At 50.1% G+C, this 25,475-nt stretch overlaps 1 protein-coding gene across 12 annotated transcripts in view; it reads right to left on the bottom strand.

The window, feature by feature from the left end:
- The window catches only part of ATXN7L1 (ataxin 7 like 1), a 243,812-nt gene that overhangs the window by 151,067 nt on the left and 67,270 nt on the right, over window positions 1-25,475 (bottom strand). For all 12 annotated transcript variants that reach the window (XR_003005423.1, XR_003005419.1, XM_024760906.1 and 9 more), the window contains exon 3: window positions 6,655-6,759. Coding sequence is in view for 10 of the 12 variants with exons in the window: in XM_024760906.1 (XP_024616674.1) it covers window positions 6,655-6,759 (105 nt within the window). In the remaining 2 variants the exon portion in view is untranslated. The remainder of the gene's footprint in view (window positions 1-6,654; window positions 6,760-25,475) is intronic.

The following is a 25,475-nucleotide window of genomic DNA, read 5'->3' on the forward strand; positions in this document are numbered from 1 at the left end:
CAGAAATTTAATCTCAACAAACGAATTCAACTTAATTGACCAAAAACTCCAGCCCTGCTCTGTGGCAATTTACACTTTCAGAAAGGAAGTTCTGGCAGGATAATTAGCCGGCGATGATACCCGGGAAGCCCAGGGGCACTGGCATTAGGAGGGACGGACTTTCTCTAGGGCTCAGAAGCACAAATGGTTTGTTTCCTGCTCAACCAGAGGTCACCCGGAGATAGACAAAATAAAAAGAACAATTGCAGGAAACCTTGGAACCTCATGAATGAGGCTTCCATGTGTGGCACTGCTGGGCTCTGCTGCTCTGGGTACCCACCCAGCATCGGCACCTGGATGTGGATGGGAGGGCTGGAGGTAACAACCTCCAGCAGCCAGCTGCTGTCACTCATGTATTTTGCAGCCCAGCCCCTCTGCTTCAGCTCACAGTTCATTAAATTCTACTGCATCACCATCAACATGCAAAATAGCTACTTGAAGGGCATTCAAAAATATAATCAGAAAAGGGAATAAAAAGCCCTCTCTGAGAGAGAGGGACAAAAATTAATCCTCTCTTGTCTACTGAGTGACAACTAGGTTCTTTGGTTCTAACATGTATATTATTTAAGTAGCAGTGACATCCAACGATTATCTCTGTCTGATGGATGGGGTGTGGGGCTGTATAGTTCTCTGCTTGGAGGGTAAGCACCAAATGTGGCTGAAAAACTCTGAAGGATCTGTGTATATGGATGGGTTATTTCTTTTGCCATTTTTTCCCCTTTTTTGATTTTCAGGTGGGGAGGACTGAGACTTTATGGACTTCTGCAACATATCTTGTTTTATGCTTTGAATATGACTGTGATGGGGAAATTATCCTGATGACCCGTGCACACACACTCACTTGAATGTGGAGAAAAACTTAAATACAGAAAAGCACAAAATATGATAGGACAAATGGAAATGTTATATTTTATGGCAGTGGGTTTCAACTGGGGGCAATTGTGTCACCTAGGGGACACTGGCAATTCCTGGAGACAGTTTTCGATGTCATGACTGGGGGTGGGGGCTGCTACTGGCATCCAGTGGATAAAATACAGGGAAGCTGTTCGACATCCTACGATGCACAAGACGCCCCCATAACAGAATTATCCAGCCCTAAATGGTAACAGTGCTGTCGCTGAGAAACTCTTCTTCATGGCAGTTCATTATGTAAATATATCAGGAGATAAGGACAGAAAAAAAAATCATACTCTTTTCATTTAGGCAAATCATACAACTCCATAAATGCCCAACCCAATTACAACACCACAGCTTGGATCTACTTATTATTCTTCCCTTTACTTGTAATATTTCAAATTGATTAAACGTATGCAACTACTAAAAGTAATAAAAATATGTTTCCATTGCAGGTATCTTGCACCTCCTAGTTTTGAGCTTGCATACAGGCTTGTGGACACAGATGGGACCCCCCGCCCCCGCTCCCACACACACACACACACACACACACGCACACACGCACACATGCACACACCACACACAGAGGATTCTTTTCGGAAGATATGGCAATACTACTCTCTCTGGGTTGAGGTTGGGACCCACAGCATCGACACAAGAGGAAGAGTCACAAATGTCACCCTCACACTCCATGGTAATCATAAGTGAATATTCTCTGGAAAAGATTTCATTATAAATCTCTGTAGCTTATCACTTGGTTAACAATAGCTTAACTTTCTTTTTTTTCCTAAAGTAAATTTTGTTCCACCACTGTGCTAAGTACTTCCCACGTGCGAGTTCCTTTAATCATCACAACAATCTTACGAGATAAACTACGATCCCATTTTAAGAATAAGGAGACTGAAGCACAGAGAGGCAAAGTAACCTGCCCAAGGTCACACAGCTAATAAGTGGAAGAGCTGGGACTTGAGTCTAGGCAGACTGACCCCAGGGAGGCTATTCCCAACCACGAGGCTCCTACATCGTGTCAGTGCGTCAAGCCACAACTTGGGCTGGACAGCTACGAGAGACAGGGATGCCTGCCGAATGGGATCAGGACGCCCAAGGCAAGGCTTTTTCTGTTTTCCCCTTGTCTACGCCTAAATAACCTCATCAACTAACCTAAGCGACTTTAGAAACAAACCAATTCCTCAAAATCCTAGATCTCCTGGGTAGAGGTTTAAAAAGTATCCAAAGGGCCCATGTACAGAGGAAACAGACGTAAGGGGCCCACACAGATAGGGTGGCACAGAAAATGGTCTGCAGGGAACCCCTACCCCTACGTCAAGCAGAGGGTCTCCTGAGCAGTGGGCATGCCTACTTTTTACGTCTCGGACACCAGCTTGGGGCACAAAGTCAGGAGCAACAGGAAAGCAGACAGTGCTGGGAGCGGGGCTTCACGTGACCCCCATACGGGGAGGCGGCCAAGGCCAGATGGACCTCGGCAGGGACCCCAGAGAGACACTGGGAGCTTCATGGTGTTTCCAAAGGAGCTGACACTGGGGCCGCATGTGAATGTAAACCATATTCATAAAAGGCAGATCCTCAGAACTCCTGGCAATGTAACCATCTTCAGGCCAACAAGTCCTGCCTCAAGAGTGTGGGAAGCCGAAGACGAATCACAGGCCAGAGTCCGCAGGCTGACCTCTGTGCACACATCCCCCGAGACAGGGAGAGAAACGAAGGCAGGAAGCACTTGACTGAATTGGTTTTCCCATTTTTCATAAGAAACATTCAACTTAATAAAAAATAGCCATACTTTATTGACGATAATAGCTACCCTTTCTTTATTTCCTTACTATGTGCCAGGAAACTACTTTATCTCTGTTCTTCATAGTAACTCTGCAAGGCAGGAACTATCGCCTTCATTTTAGAGGAAAAGGAGGCTCAGAAAGGTCATGTAATTAGCCCAAGGTCTCACAGCTAGTAACTTGGGTCTGTTTGACTCCAAAATTCATGATTTTTCCACAACGGCTTTCACTGTTTCACATTACCTGTCAACCTCCAAAGTCCTCAGAACCAACTGCCTACACACACACACACACACACACACACACACACACACACACACACCCTTTTTTCATTTAACTTAACCAGGTCACTGAAATCTTGAAGGCTGCCATGCATCCATCTCTCTGGATATATGATCCCTAAAACCAGGAGCTGAATCACAGGTGCTAAGAACGAGCAAGTTTCCAAGAGAACACAGGTCCAGGCCCCTGTCATTTAAAACGGTGACAAGTCCAGGGTCTAAGGGCTGGGCGAGGCCAAGCTGGGATCTGGCCCCAGGTGTGCTGGACCCTGGGCTGTGTCCCTCCCACTGCACCTCAGCTCTGCTTCCCGGGGCCACGGCCGGTGATGGATGAACGCATTTCTAGGTGTTGGGAATACAGAGCTGAAAAGGTACATCCCTAGTCCCGAGGGGATCCTAGAAGCTGGTGGATGTGCTGAGACAGTCCACAGATAAGTGAAGTGCGCGGCAGAAGGTGGGAGGCATTGGAGAACAGAATTTTATGGATGTGAAGAGGGATGAATCGCGTCCAGCTGCTGGCCATGGGGAGATAGCACGGGGAGAAGAGGAATGAACGCATGCTCTGGGTGTGCCTGCAGGAAGGCGCCTCTGGCCAGTCATTCCGCACCAACAACTCCCCCGAGGCAGGCAGCGCACCGATCTTATGGACCAGGTGGAGAGACAGGAGGCTACCTGCCTGAGATCACGCAGTTAATGAGGGAGTCATGTGAACTGCTTTGCCTGCCTCCAAAGCCCACGTTCTCTCCACTTTAAAACTTCAGATGCTGTTCTGCAGAGCCCTGGCGGGTTGAGAGGCCAGGAATAGGCCAGGGACCCCAATTTCAACCTCTCTGGCTCTGCTGTGTATCTATATCCATATTTGGGTTCTGCAGATGAGACTCCGTTTGAGAGAAAGCTCTGCTGCTAACAAGATCGAGTCTGAAGCCCTGTACTATGATGTGTTACCTGGAAGGCAAGTGGGTCAGGCCTTTGACAAGAAGGGCATGTGACCCACGCTGGGAGGCAGTGAGGGACAATGGCTAGGCAAGCAGGCGAGGCACGCACTTCCCTCTCTCTGGAGCGATGCGGCCTGCGTTCAGAATCAGGCTTTACACCTGCTTAGCTTTGCAACCCTGGGCAAGGTGTTCCTAAGCCTGAGCTTCCCCAAGTTCAAAATGGGGGTAACATTGGTACCTACTTCACGGGGGTGTTGAGAGGGTCAGGATTACATGTTCAAAGATAAAGAAAGCATATAGCATGGTGCCCGGCACTTAGCAAAGTGCCATTCTCGTTAACTTGCTGGTTACAGCGAGGCTAGTCATAGGAGGTGAAAGAGCAGAAAAGGAAATACTATGACACTATAGGAGGAATTTTTAGGGCAACTAAGAAATCCTCACTGCTCCCGGAGTGTTGCTCTGGTTCTGAGCTCTGCCTCGTGTTCTCCTGCCCTTGATAAGTGCGGGCTGCGCATCTGCGGGACACGTACCCGAAAGACGAGGGAGGCTTAGGGGCCTCCGTCTGCTGAGATGTGGCCACGCCCCCATCGCTGCTTGTCAGCTGATTCAGCAAGAAGCTCAATGGAGACGGGGCTTCGGGGGATGAGATCGGTGACCCCCAAACCCCCAAACTAATTTACTGCCGCTGTTCAGGAGGTGGCCACAAAACCCCTGGCTCTCCCCCTAAGCTCAACTTGCTCTGGCACCAAAAGGCCTAGGACAGAGGGAGGCACGTGTCTCAGCCCGGCCGAGCCCCAGAGGCCTCCTCTGCTGGCTAGATGAGGCTTTGCCTTGGGCGGAATTCTGCAGGGCACAGTGGGGTCCCAGGTCCCTTTTAGGTTCTTGCCGTCAGAGACCCTGCCAGCGAATTAAGTTCCCAGAGGAGGTTGTGACGGCTTATGGGATTTCTGTCTTGTTCACTGCTGTGCCCCAGTGCCCAGAACAGCAGCACATCCCGTGAATGAATGAATGACGATCCCTTTCGGCATCTTCGTGAGACAAACAGAAGCAGGGGCCACGGAGCTTCCACAGTCACCCCCTGACCCAGCAGTTGGGTGGGATCTTCCTGCCACTGCTCTGCTCTTGACTCCCTCTCCTGTCACCCCAGCTGGTAGCACCACCGCCGGGCCTCTGACAGCCTCCCTGGGAGAGGCCTGACCTTTTCTCTCCTCCGGGGAGAAGGAAGGGTCATTTGCTACAGAGCCTCAGGCAAGAAAATCAGCTCGTGCCCAGCGCACGACTTGCTCCTGTGTCATATGCTCATTCTGCCAGAAACAAAAATGTGAGAGCTGGAAGCACCCGCGGAAGTCACCTCTTGTGGAAGAAACGAGGACACCAAACACTGAGACATTTAGCAAGTAGCCCCAAGTCACAGAGCTGGCTGCCAGGAGGGGCAGGAGACCTGGCCTCTCAACAGAGCTCTTTGTACGGCACTTTCTAGGAGCCTCTATGCCTGTGCAGGTCAGAGAGTCTCAGAAGCCTGGATTCTCTATGTATTGTAAACACAAAACACACCTAGAGTTTACACACAGACGCAGGTTATACATATATATGCAGCTATGTAAATGACATATACGTATATACATATTCATAAGTGATATTAGGATATATATGACTATTCTATAGTCCCAAATACATTTACTAGAGAGCTTAGATAAGCCCATCTCCTTTTATTTTATACCTGTTTATTACAGAATGGTGATAGCTGCAGGGCTGGGGTAAAATAAGAAATCCTGAGTGTGAGAAAGGGGAAGCGTGTAATTTGCAAAAGCGTATTTGATATTATAATTGCTTTGATTTTTTTTTTTTTTTTTTTTTTTTTTTAGGCACAATATTTAATGTGCTTTGAAATTTAACAGTAAAGAAGGGCATTTGGATTTTACGTTCAACAAAAAAAGAGGAGACTTTAAACCAAAAGACTGGGAACTACTGTTCTGGAACGCAGAGCATATGACAACTTTGGAAATTGGCTGGTCCAACACCCCGTGTGAAGACAGGAAACCTCCACTCAGAGAGGTTAAGTCACTTCCTGTCTCAGATCAGTAGCTGTTTGTTTGCTATAGGGCAGCAGCCTCGTGGAGGTTATCTGTTGTAAGTCCACACAGCACCTGCACTGAAGGAGACCAGCATTTGCTGTGGAACAGCTGAAGGGAATTGCTCACTTCAAGGATGTAAAGATACAAAGGGAAAGTGAGTTCCCAAACAGGCCTGGCTTTTTTTTTTAACAAGGATGATTCTTGGAAGAGGAGAAGCTGAACCTGTGGCTTTGCTACATGCATTTCTCGGGGGGCAGCAGCCCAGTGGTCCCACACGGGACCCAACCCTCCTGTGTGTCCATACAGGGAGACTCCGCCATGCCCTCTCTCAGGGGGACCCAATGTCAGGTTGCGAGGCTGCAGGAGGGACTGCTCAAGCCACCACTGCCCCTCCCCTTCGTCATCTGCAGAGGCCACCACCCATCTACCTAAACAATGAGAGGCTTTCTCTCTGGTGTCCCGGCAGGACTGAGTGTGTGGGCAGAAGGACTGCAGCTTCTAAGATAGGCAGTCTGGGAGCAGAGGTAGAGCCCCAGGAGGAATTCACCCATGGCCTTGGGCTAAGACAGACCCAGGGCCAGACCACAGGGGACGGTTCCTCCCTGATGTCGGACACTGGCCGGTGCAGGAGTCCACTTACCGCAGTGGGACTGGAAGACCTGTGGCTTGACGACCTGGTTACAGGCACTGCACACCACGAGGTAGAAGTCGTCGTGTGCTGGGTAGTGGCCAAACAAGTGCATATCTGTGGGGGAAAGGAAAACAGGTTGTTTTGAAAAAGCAACCAAGTCTCAGAAGGTGGACGGTTTCTTCTTGGCATTTCCTCGAGGATAGTTTTTCAAACAAGACGTGCAGAAAGCAATCATCTTTACGAAAGGGAAAGCAGTTTCTCCTAATGCAGCTCCCTACTCTCAGGGAAGCCCGTGCCTCAGAGAACCCCTCCTTATTTTCCTTGCAGACAGACGGCTACCCCTGTTGGTTTGGTCAGCGAGGTTGGGCTGCCTGGAATCACATGCTATGGGGAGTGACCCTGTTCTGAAAGAGGGCCCTTGGGTTAGCTGGGACCCAATGAGGCTCTAGTCATTTTAGGATGGGGGAGCTCCTCCAAACCCATTTCAGCGTGGGCAGAGCCCTCCCAGGTGAGTGACGGGGCGAGAAAGCCCGGAGAGACAGAGGAGTTATCCCGGTCTCGGCAGCTGCCTGGGTTCCCCATCACCTGTGGGAGACTCCAGGGTAAAAGGAAGTGTCCAGACAAGTGGCTTGTCAGCCACCATCATTACCCATTCTTTATGTGGCAAAGATTTACCGAGTGCCTAAGTGTGCCGGGTACCGACCATGCTGGGTTCCAGGGATAACTGGTGAACAAGAACAAATGCCCTGCTCTGCTGGAGCAGAAAAGAGAAGAATTAACCGAATCACACAAGTCATCACTTGGTTGTAACAGTGGTACCTCCTAAGGAGGAGATGTACAGGGTCCCATGAGAGTGTGTGGCAGGTAGACCTAACCTTGTCTGAGGCATTGGAGAGGCTTCCCTGAGGAGGGGTTAGAGAGAGAAAAGGCCAGGGGAGGGAGAGGAAAGTTCCAGGTCTGCCGAGGAAGGAGATCTGTGTGTCAGCAGAACCTCTTGGCTGGAACAGAACAAGGGGGGAGCCCAGAAGGTGTAAGCCTGTGGACCAAGGTAGAGATTCTGAACCTGACTTTAAGATCAGTGGGAAACTACTGAAGGTTTTTAAGCAAAGAAGTGACAGAGTCAGATGGACGCTGTTAGAAGGTCAGTTATGTGGCCTACGAGACACAATCACACAGGTCCACACGAAAACCTGCCCACGCATGTTCACTGTAGCATTATTCATAACAGCCCAAGGGTGGAAGCAACCCAGATACCCATCAACTGCTGAACAAATAAATGAAATGTGATATATCCACACAATGGGATATTACTTGGCCATAAAAAGGAGTGAAGTACTGATACCTGCTACAACATGGATGAACCTTGGAAAACATATGCTAAGTGAAAGGAGCCAGTCACCAAAGCCCACGTATTATATGATTCCATTTATATGAACTGTCCAGAACAGGCAAAACTAGAGAGACAGAAAGCAGATTAGTGCTTGCCTTGGGTGGGGGGGAGGGGCCCTGGAGGGAACTGTCGGACAGTTGCTAAAGGCTACGGGTTTCTTTGGGGGTGATAATAACGTTCTAAGATTGATAGTGGTGATGGCTGCACAACGCCGTGAACACACTACAAACCACTGAACAGCATGCTTTACACGGGTGAATTGTGTATGTGAATTATGTCTCAGGAAAGCTGTGTGTGTGCAGGGGTCAGCTTGGAGGATTCGGTGGTCATACCTCCTCGCCCACCGTGGGGTGGGGGGCACTCTGCCGGCCTCTCCTTAGCTGCCTGGCTCCAGGGCCACTGAGAGCAGGGCGGACAGAGGAAATAAAAGACACGTTCTGCATGAAAGTCTTTGCGTCACAGAGCTGAGCTTCCTCTCCCCAGCACCCCCATGCCCTCGTTTTTTAGACTCAACCTGTGTCTTTACTGAAAACCACCAGGCGCACGATGGTTCTCCCAGCTGCAGGGCGAGGCCACAGGGAAGCCAAGTTCCTTCTGATTCAGGCACGGCTCATTTATAAACCAACACAGGCTTCCAGTGCAGCCCCGATGCTTAGAGGGAAATGGAACCGACCAACTTGTCACGCGGCCGGGAGCCAAGACCCCCACCCCCGAGGAGGCTGGACTGGAAGGGTGAGAAGGGCCCCCATTGCTGGGTCCCCTCGACGTGCGAGGAACCCGCACACCTGCAGCGGGATGCGGACCAGACCGGGGCACAGGCACACTGAGCCTCTGCATCATCCGTGGCTCTGGTCGCAGCCCATCATTTCCCCTCTAGGACTCGCCTCTGTTTCCACTCTGACTAAGACATTACCGGAGGGGAGCGTTATTAGTCAGTGCCTGGTAGGCGGAGGCCTGTGGAAAGAGGAGGCCTGAGAGAGAACCCAGCTGTTACAAAGGCCTGCGGCGTGGGGAGGCCCAGGCCGGGCCCACCCAGCATGTCCGGGGCCCTTGCTTCAGAGCCTCCCAGCGCACAGAGGATGCACCCGGTCCCACATTGCTGACACCACTCCCGCTTTACATTTTATTTACAGATTATTTTTATAATATATAGTCTTTTTTTTTTTAATAACAAAAGTGATCCATGTTCTTTGAGGATACATATGAAAAATACAGAAAAGCCAGAAGAAATTAAAAAAAAAATCACTGGCAATCTTTATTAACACTTTGCATCTCATTTAGATTTAGTCACATTTTCTATCCAGGAACATGTGAAACCAGGAACTGGCAAGGGCTAAGACATTTATTTATTCAACAGCATTTCCTGAGCTGCCTTCCAGCCTTTCTGCAATAGATCAGGCTATAAAGGCATGAAAGAAATGCATTAATTAAAAAAACAAAAAAGCGCATTCACAAAATTTTCATGAGCACCTACTCTGCACCAGAAGCTGTGCGGAGTATGGGAGGCTGAGAGCTGTGGGCGAGGAACGCACCTCTGCACCTTTGTCGTGCGCGCCTGATGATACGCCCAAGGCCTGTCAGGCCTCCAGCTGCTGTCCCATTTCAGGATTCCTCCAGGAACCTGTAGACCCCACCCCCTACACGCACCTCTAGGTCGAGAGTTGAACGTGAAGGTTAGGCTGGTCAGAGACTGGCCACCCTGGGGGTGTCCTCCTCTAGGCCCTTCACTCCACTGGGACTCTCCTTGGTTTCCTCCAGGGCAGTTTCAACCATGCACACGTCTGCTCAGAGCGTGTCTCCTGTGGAAACTGAGAGGACCTGCTGGCCTACTTGATTATTCCTTGGTGATCAGGCCTTAGAATCTCCTCGACAGGCTGCCCAGGCTCTGGGAGAGCCTGGCAGATGCGGAGCGAGATAAGGGCACCTGGCTTCTCAGAACCACCACGTCACGGGGCCAGGCCATCTCGGTCCCTGTGCTGTCTGCTTGGAGATGAGGAAGGAAGGCCGGGGAGAACTGGAAACTACTATGTCTGGCATCATGCTAGGCATCCTATTATTAATTCTCCCTCTCTCTCTCTCTCTCTCTCAATTTACCACCCAAATAGAGCTGGCAGCTCACAGTTTAAAACAGGGGTGTGTTGACGTGGGCTTGTACCAGCTTTCGAGAGCCAACTGTGCAAGTCTCCCAACTTGTTCAGTGAGATCAAGGTGGTAACTTGAAATCAGCCCTGGTGAGAGTATTTTTTTTTTTTTTTTTTTTTTTTGGCGGTACGCGGGCCTCTCACTGTTGTGGCCTCTCCCGTTGCAGAGCACAGGCTTCCAGACGCGCAGGCTCAGCGGCCATGGCTCATGGGCCCAGCCGCTCTGCGGCATGTGGGATCTTCCTGGACCGGGGCACGAACCCGTGTCCCCTGCATTGGCAGGCGGACTCTCAACCACTGCGCCACCAGGGAAGCCCTGGTGAGAGTATTTATACCACGGAAACGGGCACTACAAATCTTCTCTTTTCTTTGGAAAGCCGCGTTGTTAAACATTTACCAGTGCACCACTGAACGAAGATGGGAAGGAAAGGGAAAAGTGAAACCACCTGTAATGACACCACCTCGGGATGACCACCACTGTTGGCATGTTAATATATATCCTTCTAGACTTTGTTATCTCATTACATTATCTTAGTTAATCCTCATAACTAACCCACAAAGTTGCTATCATCCCACTTTCCAGGCAAGGAAACAAAGGTAAGAGATCCCAAGGCAGTGATCTTTAAAGTAGGATGAGATTCCTACTCTACAGCCCACACTCCCATCTCAGCAAAAGGCCACGTGTTTCATAAGAGCAAGATCTCATTTCAAAGATGAAGAAACCAGTCTGGAACGCTTCCGTGCATGACTAACGGGCTCCGAGGGAGCCGTTGGCGTTTGCACAGGCCTGGGGTCAGAAGGAGGGATTTAGAGCGCAGTGTCCTTTGCTGTGCAACTTCAGGGCAGGTGCCTAACCTTTCTGAGTGTCAGTTTCCCCTTCCATAAAATGGGGCTCACAGTTCTTGCCTCATGGGGTTGCTGTGAAGGCTCATACAAGCTGCCTGGCTTTGTATTTTCTTCCTCCAGGGATTCAGAAGAATGTGTGGAAAAAGCTTTAAACAAGGTCTTCTCCCCTATTTTTCAAAACTAACTTGTCCTCATTCCAGTGGGAGAGTTGCTCCAGCCAGCACATTCTTTGACTCTCCTGTGTAACCACTCACAGCCAGCCTCCCGGGGAACCTCAGCGTTCCCTCCAACCTGCAGAATTTCCTGTGTGCAAGGACACCATCGCGCACTGCGTGGACAGATGAGGGCTGAGGGCCACTGGGAGGACACTCTCTAGGCTGTGGTCAGGCCCCGAGAAAACGTGCATAAAGGTGATGGGACTGTGCCCATCACAGTGTTCATCCATCTCCCAAACAGACAAAGCCACGCCTGTCTGTTTTGCCCCATTTTGCCCCTGCAAATGAATCAACTGTTGATCAGATAGATCAGATAGTACCACCATGGCACTGTCACAGAGGTGACCTTAGTCATCCTCCTGGGCTGATTATGGCAAAGGTGAGAGCAAGCTCCATAGCTCCATTTTGCAGATGGGGAAACAGAGATACTCTTGCTTCTAGGTCAGTATTTTTTGTTTTTGTTCTTTTTAATCCCAACTCACTATACACAAATACATACCTATTTTATCTATCTATCTATGTATCTACCTATCTACCTATCTATCCACTCATCCATCTATCCATCATCTCTCATTGGAACATGTACGTTACACTCTGATATGTTCTGGTCTACTCATTTCTTTTTATTTTATTCTGTTCTATTTCATTGAAAAAAATGCTCACTGAGATCTTTTTAAAAAAATTTTATTATTATTTATTTTATTTATTTATTTTTGGCCGCGTTGGGTCTTTGTTGCCATGTGTGGGCTTACTCTAGTTGCGGCTACTCTTCGCCGCGGTGCGCGGGCTTCTCATTGCGGTGGCTTCTCTTGTTGCAGAGCACGGTCTCTGGAGCACAGGCTCAGTAGTTGTGGCACACGGGCTTTGTTGCTCTGCGGCATGTGGGATCTTCCCAGACTAGGGCTTGAACCCGTGTCCCCTGCGTTGGAAGGCGGATTCTTAACCACTGTGCCACCAGGGAAGCCCAGCTCACTAAGATCCTGAAATTAACTTCTTGACCCTTTAATGGGTCACAACTCAAAGTGTGGAAAACACTCTTCAAGGCAATCCACTGAGTTAGAGGCTGAGCTGAGCCTGAGAGTTAACTGGGCATTTACAGAGGTTGGAGCTGGTCCTTAGGAGTCACCTGGGTGTCTGAAGCCATAAATTTGTGCCAATTATATTCTGGAGAGTGCCGTGCCAGCTCACAGGAGCTGATTGTATCTCTTCCTAACTCTGCATTCAGTGAGGCATGTCGGTGGCCTGAATCAGCCAAGGTGGGAGTATTTACACCATGGTAATCAGCATCCACTACAAACCAGGGCTGCTTCTCTTGGAGAGCTAGCTGTGAAAATATTTACCAGCACACCACTGACTAGCACCCACCATCACTCCTCCCTGGATCAATTTCCTTAGTTCTAGAAATGGAGAAAATTATATCTGTCATCTACCACACTGGATGCAGAAAGGCTTCTGTGCACTTGGGAGGAAATCATTATGTTAATATAAAATTATAGTAATGATATTGATCATTAACCCCGAAACATACGCACAACAGAGCCAGGTGAACATATTGATCACTTTCTGTATCAAATGAGCACAAAAAGCTGCCACTTGTCCAGCTCTGGTGGTGAGAATGGTCCTGGGGGAGGGGGAGTGGGGATGTTGGAGTGGAGAATGAAGTTCTCTTCAACGTCTGTCAACTTAATGCTTATTCTTTAAGGGCTATTCATGGAGATTATTCACACATTAGGCTCAGAGTATTCGATTAATGCTGCTCATACATGGATCACACACAGGCTGTTCTCAGTGCCTGTTTAAAGCAGGCAGTTCTCTACTGCTTCTCTTCCTTTACTTCTGGTGGAAGTCTCACCTGCAGCAGAGTCAGTCGTCAATGGCATTCATGTTATCGACTTCGTCTGGCATCCTAGGCCTGCCTCCCCATAGCACTTAGGTTCCCACAGGGCTAGTCTGGCTCTCACAGCTTCAACTCCCCTGAACGCCTCCCTCCCACATCCCTCTGCCCCTCTCCTCTCTCAGATGGCAGAGGACGGATGGAGGGGACAGAACCCAGCTGGGGTGGAAGAAGAGAAAGTTTAGGACAACAGAACGGTTCCTACGAAGGTAAAATAATAACTCTGTGGGACTTCCCTGGTGGCGCAGTGGTTAAGAATCTGCCTGCCAATGCAGGGGACACGGGTTCGAGCCCTGGTCTGGGAAGATCCCTTAGATGCCACAGAGCAACTAAGTCCGTGCGCCACAACTACTGAGCTTGCGCTCTAGAGCCCGTGAGCCACAACTACTGAGCCCACGTGCCACAACTACTGAAGCCCGTGCTCCTAGAGCCCGTGCTCCGCAACAAAAGAAGCCACGACGATGAGCAGCCCACACACCACAACAAAGAGTAGCCTCCGCTCGCCGCAACTACAGAGTCCGTGCACAGCAACGAAGACCCAACGCAGCCAAAAATAAACAATAAATAAATATATAAATTTATTTTTTAAAAAAAGAATAATAACTCTGATTTTCTGGTGTAGTTGATAACCTGCTTCTTAAGTCAATACTGAAAAAGAAATTGGCAGAATGGGGGCAGCATTTTATAAACAGCTTTCAGAGGGGAACACTTCCGACAAGGAGAGTCATGAGCGTATTAACTTTCCTTTATATCCAGTATTCACTTCGAGAAAACGGCTGAAGTAAAGGAACAGACAGGGTGACATATCCAATTTGCTATTTGTACAGGACTCGTTTCTAAGATGGAAAGACAGCTGGTTTTGTGGCTTCAGGATCACACTAGGTTCTGTGCACTTTTGCATTTGCCCCTGGACACCTTCCAAAGCTCAAGACTTGGGCACTTACGAAGAAACAACTGGTGAGAGCTCGAAAGATGAAAAACTTAAGGAAGAGTGATTCCTTCCCTTTGCAAATGGGAATGCCAAGTCAAGCACAGGCTGCACAGAGAAGCAGCTAGAAGCAGACTAGCTTTGAAGGCTGGGGGACAGCTTATCGGCAATCCGTGATGCCTGTGCTCACTGCAGAAGATCAGAAGATCCCGCAGCGGGAAAAGGAAGACAGCAAAGCAGACAATTTGAATGTTAGCTTCTTGGAAAAAAAACAAAAAAGCCCCAGAAAACAGACTCAAGTTTCCCCCAAAGTCTTTTCTGGGGTTGTGAAACCACCCTGGTTGCTATAGGAATTATGAAAATGTCAAGGTAGCATATGCCTCTAGTATAACAACGGTTTCGTATACTTTTAAAATTAGGCTTCTCTTCTGAATGGACCCTAAAAAAACAAGGTAATGACAAACATTGAGATTACGTGATTTCAACACACCGAGCCGTCTCCAGGAAGGTAAACGTGAGCCTCTGCCCGTGGTGGGTAACGGATCCACAGACCTTGGTGGGACCTACGGATGTGACAACCCTGTGATGATGGCTAGAAAGCGGGTGCCACTGGACTTCCTTGGAAAACTACCAAAAGGATGAGCTGGGCAGGCAGTGGCTTTGATGTGAGGGCTTCCACTTACATAAACTCAGACAGGAGATTACTGAGAAGAACAGTAACCGTGGTTCAAGGACACACACGGCTGCCTCCAAGCATGGATTCACATCCGGACACGGCTGCCACTCAGTAGAAGCACCTTTCACACTGGGAGAGGCTGGTCCTAAAGGCCTTCCTTTCTCCCATTAATCTTAATACACTCATTATACAGTTTTTATTAATGTATCTTTTCTCTCTTCTAGTGGAATTTTCAGCTCTATTTTAATCACTTATGTCAAATGGAAAGCATGAGGCAGGGTGGGGGGGACCTTTCTCCTTCGCTCTGATGGCGTGATTCTATGTGTCCCTCAACTCCCCTTAAAGTCACAGAACAAAATAATTTGGGGTCTTCAAAGCAATGACCTTAGACCTGACACCTCCCATTCCCCTAGCAGAATGTTGAACTCCCCTCAAGGAAAATTCAAAAAGAACAAAATGTGGTCACCAGCCTCTCCCCCACTCACACCTCGCAGCACAAGGAAGGAAGAGAGACTGGGACGGCTGGACCCGGAGGTGATCGGAGCCCTGAGTTGAGAACAAAAACTATGACAGGTGGGCCTTGAAAAACGCAGCGCCTGAGAGCTGGGCTCTGGACTCAGGCAGCCTCGAGTTCAAATCCTGCCTCTGTCCGTTGGCACCATAACCCCCTCTAAGCTTCTGTTTTCTCATCCGGGATGAAACGACACGTTTGTGAAGGGGCTGCACACGGGAAGGATGTAAAAAATACAGCATGTTATTATCTATGACCTTCTGCCTCCCCAACTCACCAGTCAACCCTCTGGGAAGTCTCCTTTTCAGAAGCCCAGAGAGGAGGTGGGATCTCCTTCCTCCCCTCCCTCCCTGCCCACCCTCGGCTTTGTGACGAGAGCTTTCTTAGGGCTGCACTGGAGTCACCGGTTTACACCCCTCTCACCACACTGGGATCTTCCTGAAGACAGGAGTCATGACTTAATACCCTTAACGTGTCCACAGCCAATCAGTCTGGCGCATGGTGAACCCTTAATAGATGTTAATAAGCTAACTAGGCTGAAGTTCCCAAGAAGTTGATTTATTTCCCACATTCCTTCATTTTCTCTCCTGTTAAAGGGGCAAGTTGTAGATGACAATATATTGCCCTAATATCTATGTTGCTAAGATCACAAGGTCAATGATTATATCTGTCTGTTCATTCTGGGTGGGAGCTCCTTGGAAGACAAGCGCTACGTGAAGCTACGAAGGAGGTGTGCGCGGGCAGCCACTGTCGCGCACCCGTGGTGGATTCCTGACCCCAGCATGCCAGGCTCATGAAGGCTGGCTCCTTCCTCCCCGGCAAACATGCTACTCCCACCCCCTGCCCCACCCGACCCAGAGCCAGTGCTTGGGGTGGGCTTAGGGGGGCTTCCTGGATACTCCCTCTGTTCCCATTTTCTATTTCCTCACCCTGCGGCTGCAATGGGTCTTGTACATCAGGACGGTGGGTGATGCAGGGCCTGGAAGATCCAGACTCCTCCCACCCCTTCCTGTTTCAGCTCTGGACCTGCATAGCAGCCAGGCTGAGCCCAAGGCACACTGAGGCATCTCAGCCCAACCCGACAGAGGATCTGACTGGCTGCTGGGCAGCGATGACCCTGGTAGCCAAGAGAACCATTCTGTAAAGGGCTCCCCTTTGCCTATGTCTGGCTTAGGCAACAATGCCAACAAACTGCCCCTAAAAATATTGCCGGGGTGTCAACCCAGCCCCGGCTCTCTCTCTCAAGCACCTGCAGGGACACCTAGGCTCCTCCCCTGTCCAGCAGACACATCCCTGTCCATCATTCCAGCCTGGCGGGCTGGTGGCTTCTGGCCTGACATCGCCACCTCTGGCCGGCAGGACAGATGAGGAACACGTAAGCACTTCGGCGGGATGCTGAGTGCTGAGGAGGTAACCTGGCTAAAGCACTTCTTACGGCAAAGGTTGCTTGGGCTTAGAGATGAGCTGCGTGGACAGGACACCCCCGTTTGCCCCTCACCAAGTTGGCCCCTGTGCCCTGGCCCCGCCAGGGAGAAATTCTGTGTAGGGGACAGGATGGGTACAGCACGTTCAACAAGGGCCTGGAAGTACAGACTGTTTAGTTCACTCTGACTCAGTTAGAGAGAGAAGAGAAGCATCAACATATTGGGGAAAGTTCTAGTCCCTTCCTGGCTTTCCTGCCTTGTGACACTTAGAAGAGTAGACAAGTGGAGGGGTCTACGATGCTTTGGAAAGGTTACAAGTCATCACAGGCTCCCTCCCTTCCCAGGCTCTCCTGCCTGGGTCACTTAGAAGCTTAAATGCTCACTTAAATCTTTATGTGTGTATTACCATCCACCTGAGAACTATAGTTGAGATAATATTTGTTTTCATAAACCCAGGAGGCCTCCCTGGGCATTTTTCCACAGTGCTTCCTCAGTGGGCTTTGCTTTGTTTCTTTGGAACAGGCTTTTCCTCCCCTGAGCCTCCCTGGTCAGAGAAGTTTAAGGGCTTGTCTATGTGAGGCCAGTTTCCAGCTGATTTGGGGGTGACTCCTCCCACCTCCATCCAGGGGCATCTCCAGGGTCCAGGTTGGGTCCCCGGGCACAGTCTGTGATGCCTTTCCTCTTTCCACCTCCACCCAAGAGAGACCTCTGTGACGTGGAGGTAAGTGCCATATTTCAGGGAACAAGGCAGTGGGTTTGGTCAAAGAGAATTTCCAGACTGAACAGAACGGTGCTATTGAGAACAACTTAAATGGGTCAAGGGAAATCAATGAAAACATCTCTTTTCATATGAGATGGTCCACTTTCTTGTGGCAAGCTGAGTCTGGAGGATAGACTAACTGGTCCCTTAGTTCCCTTGCAGCTCCTCAGTTACAGTGACTGGTCCATCAGGGAGTGAACAGGAGAAGAATGGGTGAGGAAGAGGGGAGGACGCCACACCCATGTTACAAAGGAAATCCCCTTTGTCAAGATAAATAGATAAATAGAATAAATAGAGAAAAGATAAACAGAGCATAAAATCTGAGTGGTTTTTTCTTTTTTGTTGTTGTTGCGGTACACGGGCCTCTCACTGTTGTGGCCTCTCCCGTTGCGGAGCACAGGCTCCGGACGCGCAGGCTCAGCGGCCATGGCTCACGGGCCCAGCCACTCCGCGGCATGTGGGATCTTCCCGGGGCATGTGGGATCTTCCCGGACCGGGGCACGAACCCGTGTCCCCTGCATCTGCAGGCGGACCCTCAACCACTGCGCCACCAGGGAAGCCCGTGGTTTATTCTTAAGAAGAGTTAGTGAGGGCTGGCTATCTATCTATAGAGATAATACCTATATAGACGATAGCATCTATCTCTATCATCTCTATCAATCATCTATCTTGACAACAAGAACCTACTGCATAGCACAGGGAACTCTACCCAATATTCTATAATAACCTATATGAGAAAAGAATCTGAAAAAAAATGGATATATGTATATGTGTAACAGATTCACTTTGCTGTACACTTGAAACAAAATTGTAAATCAACTATACCCCAACACAAAATAAAAATTAAATTAAAAAAAGCATCTACCTTGATCTACGTATCTATTCTCTCCCTATCTCTCTGTTTGTCTCTTGTCTCATCTACCTGTGTGTCTTATCTATCCTATCTATCTCTAATCTCGACCTTTTTATCTCTGTCATCTCTCCTCCTATCTTAGGAAGCACTATAGTTTTGAGCACTGTGGTTCTGAGGTGGACTTAACTTAGTCTCAGCCTGTTTTATTGCTACAAATGCTACATTTTTGGGTGACAAGGCTGAGACATGGCTTTACAAAAATAAATAAGAATTTTAAAAAGAAGGGGAAAAAAAAGAACCTAGACAATAGCAAAAACCATCAGCTGGTTTTCAGGGGCTGCACTGTGAACTGCATGAGAGAGCCACATGCACAGCCCTGTCTGTTCCACTCACATGGCAGGAGCCAAGCGGGAGTCTGAATCGAAGTCCTCCTTGAATTTAGCCTTCTCTCTGAAATCTGAATAGACTGTAGGCTTCAAAAAAGGCTGCTCTGGGCTTCCCTGGTGGCACAGTGGTTGGGAGTCCGCCTGCCGATGCAGGGGACACGGGTTCGTGCCCCGGTCTGGGAAGATCCCACATGCTGCGGAGCAGCTGGGCCCGTGAGCCGGCGTGTCCGGAGCCTGTGCTCCGCAACGGGAGAGGCCCCCCTAACCCAAAAAAAAAAAAAAAAAAAAAAAAAAAAAAAAAAGGCTGCTCTGAGGCACACCTCTGTCTGCCATCTTGCTTCTTGAGATGCATGGGCCCGGAGGCTTTCATTCCATCTTGAGGAAAACAACATCAAGAGCCCGGGGCGAAGGGGCAGGCCGGGGGTCCCCGGCTGTCTGCCTGATTCAAACCATGCGCACTGAGGGCTTTCACAGCCCTGCTAAAACCAGAGCAACGATGAAAGCAGCACTTCCTATTGGGCCTTCCATCACTGTTTAGAGATTAATTGAGAAATGGACTGGCGGGGCCCGGCATGTCTACCACAGGGATGCTCCAACCCTCCCAGCACAGCAAGCTGGGTGATTTCTCAGATGATGTGTTGTGGACCACACTGAAAGCAGAGTCCATGAAGAAGGCCACCAGCGGTGCCTTGTGAATGCAGGAAACGTTGACATTTGTAAAGGCGCAAGCAGAGGCCTCCAGGAGACTGCCCCATGGCAGGCCTCAGCTATCAAGGTATTGCCACGAATGCCATCCGGAACATGCAGTGTGGGGTGAAAGGTCAAGAAAACGCCCACCCCAGACATGCCAGCCCCCGCTCAGCTGTGAGGGTTCTGTCAATGCTCCGCTTGCAGATTCAGGGATGAAGAAGAGGTACACACTCAGAATCTGCCAGGAACGCGAGGCAGTCCCAGGGCTTGGGGGTCCTGGTGAGTCCCAGGCAATGGTGAGCTGATTCCTATTCAGAGCACTTACGGCAAGAGACCCCTGTATCCTACGGCACCTGACAGTGGCTCTGAGTGCAAAGCAGAGCTGGCTCTGGCCATGGTTTATCCGTAACTGGCAAAGAGATGGTGATATTTTTTTCCCGAGGCCGTTTGTCAAGGGTATGGAGCCCGCATGCACCCTTCAAAGATTACAGTGATCACCCAGACGATGCCGCCAGAGCTCAGAGGTAAACGTGCCGTTTGGCTCTGTTACCAGACGCGTTCACTTGGCATACCCAGCGGGCAGCGGCAGGAACTGCTTAATGTCCCTGGAATCAGTGTCCAAAGCATTCAAGCCATCGGGACAGCTGGGCTGCAGGAAGTTGTTGACAGATATCCCAAGGCATTCCCCTGGGAAAGGGGGGCTTACAGGGGAGCCAGAGCGACTCCAGCTGGACCTGCCACTGCACCAGTGCTCGTGAGGGTCAGAAAGGACCTTTGCTCTAAGAAAATGAAAAGAAGTGTTTGAGCATCCATCACATCCAGGCTGCTAAAACCAGTCACACACACCTGGCAACTACTCAGATGGGCTGGTGCCTAAAGCCGGCAGCCTTCTGAGCACAGAGGCCCAGGATGACAAAATCCACCATAGAGAAGATTACAGAAAGCTATTTTAATGTAATGGAAAATAGGATCGATCAGCTGGAGGAGAAAAGTCACAACGTCTTCAATCACAAATCAAGCATGAAGCTAGTTCTGTGCCCGAGGAGAAAAGGCACAGACTCTCAGCGAGGTTCCTGAGGCTCTGGGGTCCAGCCCTACCCTTGAGTCCCAGGTTCAGCTTCCACCACGTCCTCCCCAATCACTGCCCTTCCTTTACCCCTCCCTGCACACTCACCAAAGTCCTACACATCCTTCCAGGCCAGCTTTAGTGCAACCTCCTCCAGGGAGCCTTCTCTGGTTCCCGCAGAGACAATAACCCTTTCTCTGTATTTGCATAGTCCTTTGCATTTAATGGCCACACTTAGCCCACTCTACCTGGTGCTTACAGATAGATATACCTATCTTCCCCCATTTGTACACTAATGTTTTATATACTGACTCAGACATTTAACAGTTAAATACTAAGACTGTCAGAAACACACTCAAATGCTTAAAAGAGTGCCAATGCCTCAACCGCCTCACTTTAGACTAAGGAACCACCCAGGAAACAGGTGGCGTGGCTGCAGGGCTGTGTGTGGGATGAGCAACTAACTCCCGCCCTGCCCTCTGTGCAACACTGGGCGAGCCACAGAGCCTCTCCGGATTTGCATTTCCTTTTCTGGAAAATAGTAGCATATCTTCCCCACAAGGTTGCTGGGAGGATTAGATGAGGTAAGTTACGCCAGTGCCAGCATCTTATAGGCATTCAAATGCCCATGAAATCGAACTGAACTTTAGCCTGAACTAGCTAAGTCAAAAGTCAAAGACTCGCAGAGGAACAGTATTTTACAGAGACAGTTCAGTGTCGTGCTTGGAAGGCAGGTTCTGGAGCCGGCTTGCCTGGATTTTATTCCTGGCACCACCTCCTTGGAAATTTCCTCTGGCCTCAGTTTCCTCATCCACAAAATGGGGATGGTAATAATAGGACGGTTGTCAGTATGAGATGAGGCACACACATTTGATGTCTGGTGCTTGGAAAGCTCTCGATAAGTGTTAGCTATTACTATGATCTGGAATCTAATTTTGCATGGTGGGACTTTAAGAAAACAATTCTGTTTCACGGGGACAAAACAGTGAGTGTTGAAAATGAAGTCATTATGCTAAAAGCCACCAGAGCTTGAACTTTCAGTCATGGAAGCCACAGGGTGAGTAAACAGTAGCTGAGGATTTCTCAAGGTGTGAATTTTACCTGTAACTTGGGTGCCGAATGTAGATGCCTAGACCCTATCCCAGATCTATGGAGTGAGATTCTCTGCGGATGGAGCCCAGGAGGATGCACTTTTAACAAACCCCTCAGGGTATGTGATAAACCCAAACAATGTGTCCAATCACTGTCCTATCATGGAAACTACTAACACGGAGACACTCACCAGTACATCCAGTGTTAGTTGGGTGATATGGATCCTCTTGCTGTTAAAAGGTTCTCTTGCCCAAGGGGTAGGAGTTTTCTGTACATGTAGGGGGATCACTGCAGGTACCCCTAGCATGTGGTTCAGTGTGCCCCTCTTAGGTACCTCCACTTGTAAGCTCTTCGGATCTTTGATTCAGGGACATAGTCCAGTAGTGGGCTGGAGCCAACTGTGTACCTCTCTTCTCAACTCCACATGTAGCCACTTCACATTCGTTGTTTGAAATTCACCATAGTGAGAGTATTTGCACCCTGGCAAGGCAAAGCCTACAGATCAGGGCTCTTAAATTTGCGCAGAGCCAGTATACCAGCACTCCACTGGTTCTCTCCCATAACAAGTTCCATGCTGGAACCCAAACTCTGTCGAAAGTGGTCCAGCGCACTATTATTTAGGTCCTTGGATGGACTGGGGCCAGTTAAAGCCTGGTTTCTGAAAACCCAGGTAAGAAAGATGCTAAGAGTGTTTTTTTTTTGTTTTTTTTTAAAAATTAATTATTTATTTATTTATGGCTGTGTTGGGGCTTCCTTTCTGTGCGAGGGCTTTCTCTAGTTGCGGCAAATGGGGGCCACTCTTCATCGCAGTGCGCAGGCCTCTCACTATCGCGGCCTCTCTTGTTGTGGAGCACAGGCTCCAGACGCGCAGGCTCAGTAGTTGTGGCTCACGGGCCTAGTTGCTCCGCGGTATGTGGGATCTTCCCAGACCAGGGCTTGAACCCATGTCCCCTGCATTGGCAGGCAGATTCTCAACCACTGCGCCACCAGGGAAGCCCGCTAAGAGTGTTTTGATGTCTCGTCCTCGTGGACTGGCTCAGGGGAAAACCTGCTTTGTGCTCTGCAGTCGTATCCTAACCCCAGCACTGGGCTGGCCGTGCAGCAGATCGCAGTCTTGATACCCAAGTGGAGTGGGGTCAACTTGGTGTGGCTGTTTCGGGGCCAACCCCTCATCACTGCTGGAAAAACACCCCGGTTCTCCTGAGGACTGCCCAATGGCCTCTACCTGCAGGAAACCAACTTACGACGCCCAGGCAGGGCAGAGGTTCCGCGATAAATCTCCTTCCCATCCCTGAGAGTGGTGGTTCAGGTACAGGGGTGGCCCAGCTAAGCTTCAGCCCCAGGTCACCCGTTAAGGGCCGTAAGCCCTGCAGTCGGCCCCGGCAGATACGGCTGAGGGAAACTTACGTTTTTCCTCTGAATTTCTCCACTCAGCAGTCAGGTGAGTCAGGGAGAACTCAATCCAATTCCTCAGGAAATCCTACTATGCATCGGAAGGACACGGTCTGAAAAATCTATTTTTGTGCTTTTATTTACTTAAGGCCTGCAGGCCTGGGGAAGCTTTCTCATCGTGCTATCAAGCTGCTTCTCACTTCCCAGAAAAAAAAAAGATCCCACCTTCCTGGAACACTACCGGCCCTGGCGTGGCCACATGGCCTTCTCCTCCAGCCCCTACAGTCCTGCGGCCAGTCCCCCGAGCTCAAATGCCCTCTGCCCTGGGGAGAGCGGCTGTAGGAAGACACTTTCCCAGAGCGCCTGTGGCTCTGGGCCCTTGATTCCCGGCGGCAGAAGGCTCCCTGCAGCAGCCGGCAGGGCCTGCCCGTCCCAGGGCCGCCCAGAGCTCACGTAGTTCTGATTTCCTGGTTTAAATGCTGTTTTCGATGTAGAGGCACAGGCTGTTTCCATGGGGTTCGTGCCTGCTATTCTAGAGCCTTCCCAGTGTAAACTGCCTGGGGGCAGGGCCGGGTCTCTTTGGACAGTCTCAGCTTTCCAGAAGAACCACATGCTCAGATCAGAAGACGAACGTGCTCCGTGTACTCAGGACTTGGTAAACTTTGACCTTGTCCCAACTCTGCCTCTGTGTCAAATCTACCCAGTTGGGTTGCTGTCCAGCCAACTTCAATGTGGACCCTTAACTGGACCCCAGGGCAGGCCACACACCGCACCCTCCAACTGGCCAGCAGTGGTGGGTCGTAGAGGTGCCCCAGACACTGTCCTGGGGGGCCGGGGATGGGGGTGACGGAGGGGTGAAGTCATATGTGCATTCAATCTGCATGCCTTTTCCAGGAATGGCTGAAGAGGCCCTCTCCTCTGCCCTGGCTCCTTCCTCAGCTTCCCTGGCACCACGGGCTGCTGGGGTCCCCTGAGTCAGTGCCCCATGGCTGGCCTCACCCCAGTGACCCAGATCCCATCCAGTGGAGGGACCACTCGGGCCCTGGCTGTTGTGAGAAGACGGCAGGGCTCAAGCAGTATCTGGGGCTTCAGGCCTCAGTCAGTAACTCGTCAAGGCGTGAGACCTCTCTGGGTCCCCAGAGCGCCCCCTTGCTCCTGCCCCGGCCGGTGATACAAGGCGCTGGGACCAGGTGTGTGGTTCCATACCTGGCTGAGTGGCAGAATCTCTCAGCTTTTAAGGTACAGATTCCTGGCTTGTAGCCAGACTAACTGAATTAGAAACTCTAGGGGTGAGTCCCAGGAATCTGGATGTTGGAAGAAAGCTTGGCCTGTGACTTTGATGTCGCTGTTCAACCCAGCACCGGGCTAGACTCCCCCAAAGGTCACTTTCCATAAAAACAGCCTATTACCTTACATACTTTCACCGTTTATGAGCCGAGAGGGGGAAGGGAAAGCACGGGGTTAAGAAACGTCTGCTGACTTGCCTCTCCAGCAAAGAGAGGCAAGAGAGGGGAGAAGAATATTCAGGCCCCTCCCTGGCCCAGCTGAGTGGCCTCCAGCCAACCACAGAAGGCAACTCAGGAAGGGGCCACCCAGGTGAGGGATGGGTGTCACCCTTTTCAGGTTTCAGCAGCAGCCCTTACCCAGAACTCCTTGGGTAAAAGGAAGGGGAAGAGGGTGGCCCTCAGCAAGGGCGCCTAGGCCCAGGCACACCCCTGGGGCTGGACACGTGTGGCCCTGGCCTCCCTTCTGTCCGGGATACCCTGTCAGGTCCCCCAGGCTGCCTTCCCCTCATGGATGTACCAGGAAAAGCCCTTCAAGACAAGCAACAGCCATGCTGAGACCAACTCAAACCGGGAAAAGGCAACCCTAAGCCCCTGATGTGAATGGCTAGGAAGGGCCTGGCTGTCTTATCTCTACAAAAGCCTGATGAAAGGGGGGCCCTGTGCCCAGCTGTCCCAGGCGCTTGCGTGTCTGAGTAAAGAGCCAGCACACCCCACCCTGCACCAAACAAGATGCAGAACAGCATTAAGTTCAGAGAAGAGGGGAGCTCTTGTCGGCGAGAAACGGAAATGCCCCCACTCCCTCCTCTCATCCGAGACGAAATCAGCCTCCCCTTCCAAGCAACAAGTAAGGGGTAGAACTTCTGGGGCAGCTCTATGAAACCATTTGCACACTAACCTGACGTTTCTACAAACACCTATGCCATGTGTTAGGTGCCGGCCAGGGTCTGATCTATGCTAGAGTCTTAAGGGGAAAATTTATTGATAAAATAATATTATTGAAAACAACATCCATCACAGCAGCCAACATTTACTATCATTTACTTATTCCCCGCTAGGCACTGTGCTAAGTGCTTTATGCTGATTGTTTCATTTAATTCTCACAGTAGCCCTGCAGGGGCAACGGTCTCTCCATTGTCTAGATAAGGAAATAGAAGCTCAAAGAGGGGAAGCTATTTGCTGCCAGGCTCACAGCTTGGAAGTGGTGGACCCAACATGTGAACGCTAGTCTGCTGACTCTTCACTCCCAGGCATTTCTGCCTCTGCAAAGAGGACGGAGGCTC

The sequence above is a fragment of the Neophocaena asiaeorientalis genome, unplaced genomic scaffold (assembly GCF_003031525.2).
Source record: "Neophocaena asiaeorientalis asiaeorientalis breed wild unplaced genomic scaffold, Neophocaena_asiaeorientalis_V1.1 scaffold508, whole genome shotgun sequence".
Lineage (NCBI taxonomy): Eukaryota > Metazoa > Chordata > Mammalia > Artiodactyla > Phocoenidae > Neophocaena > Neophocaena asiaeorientalis.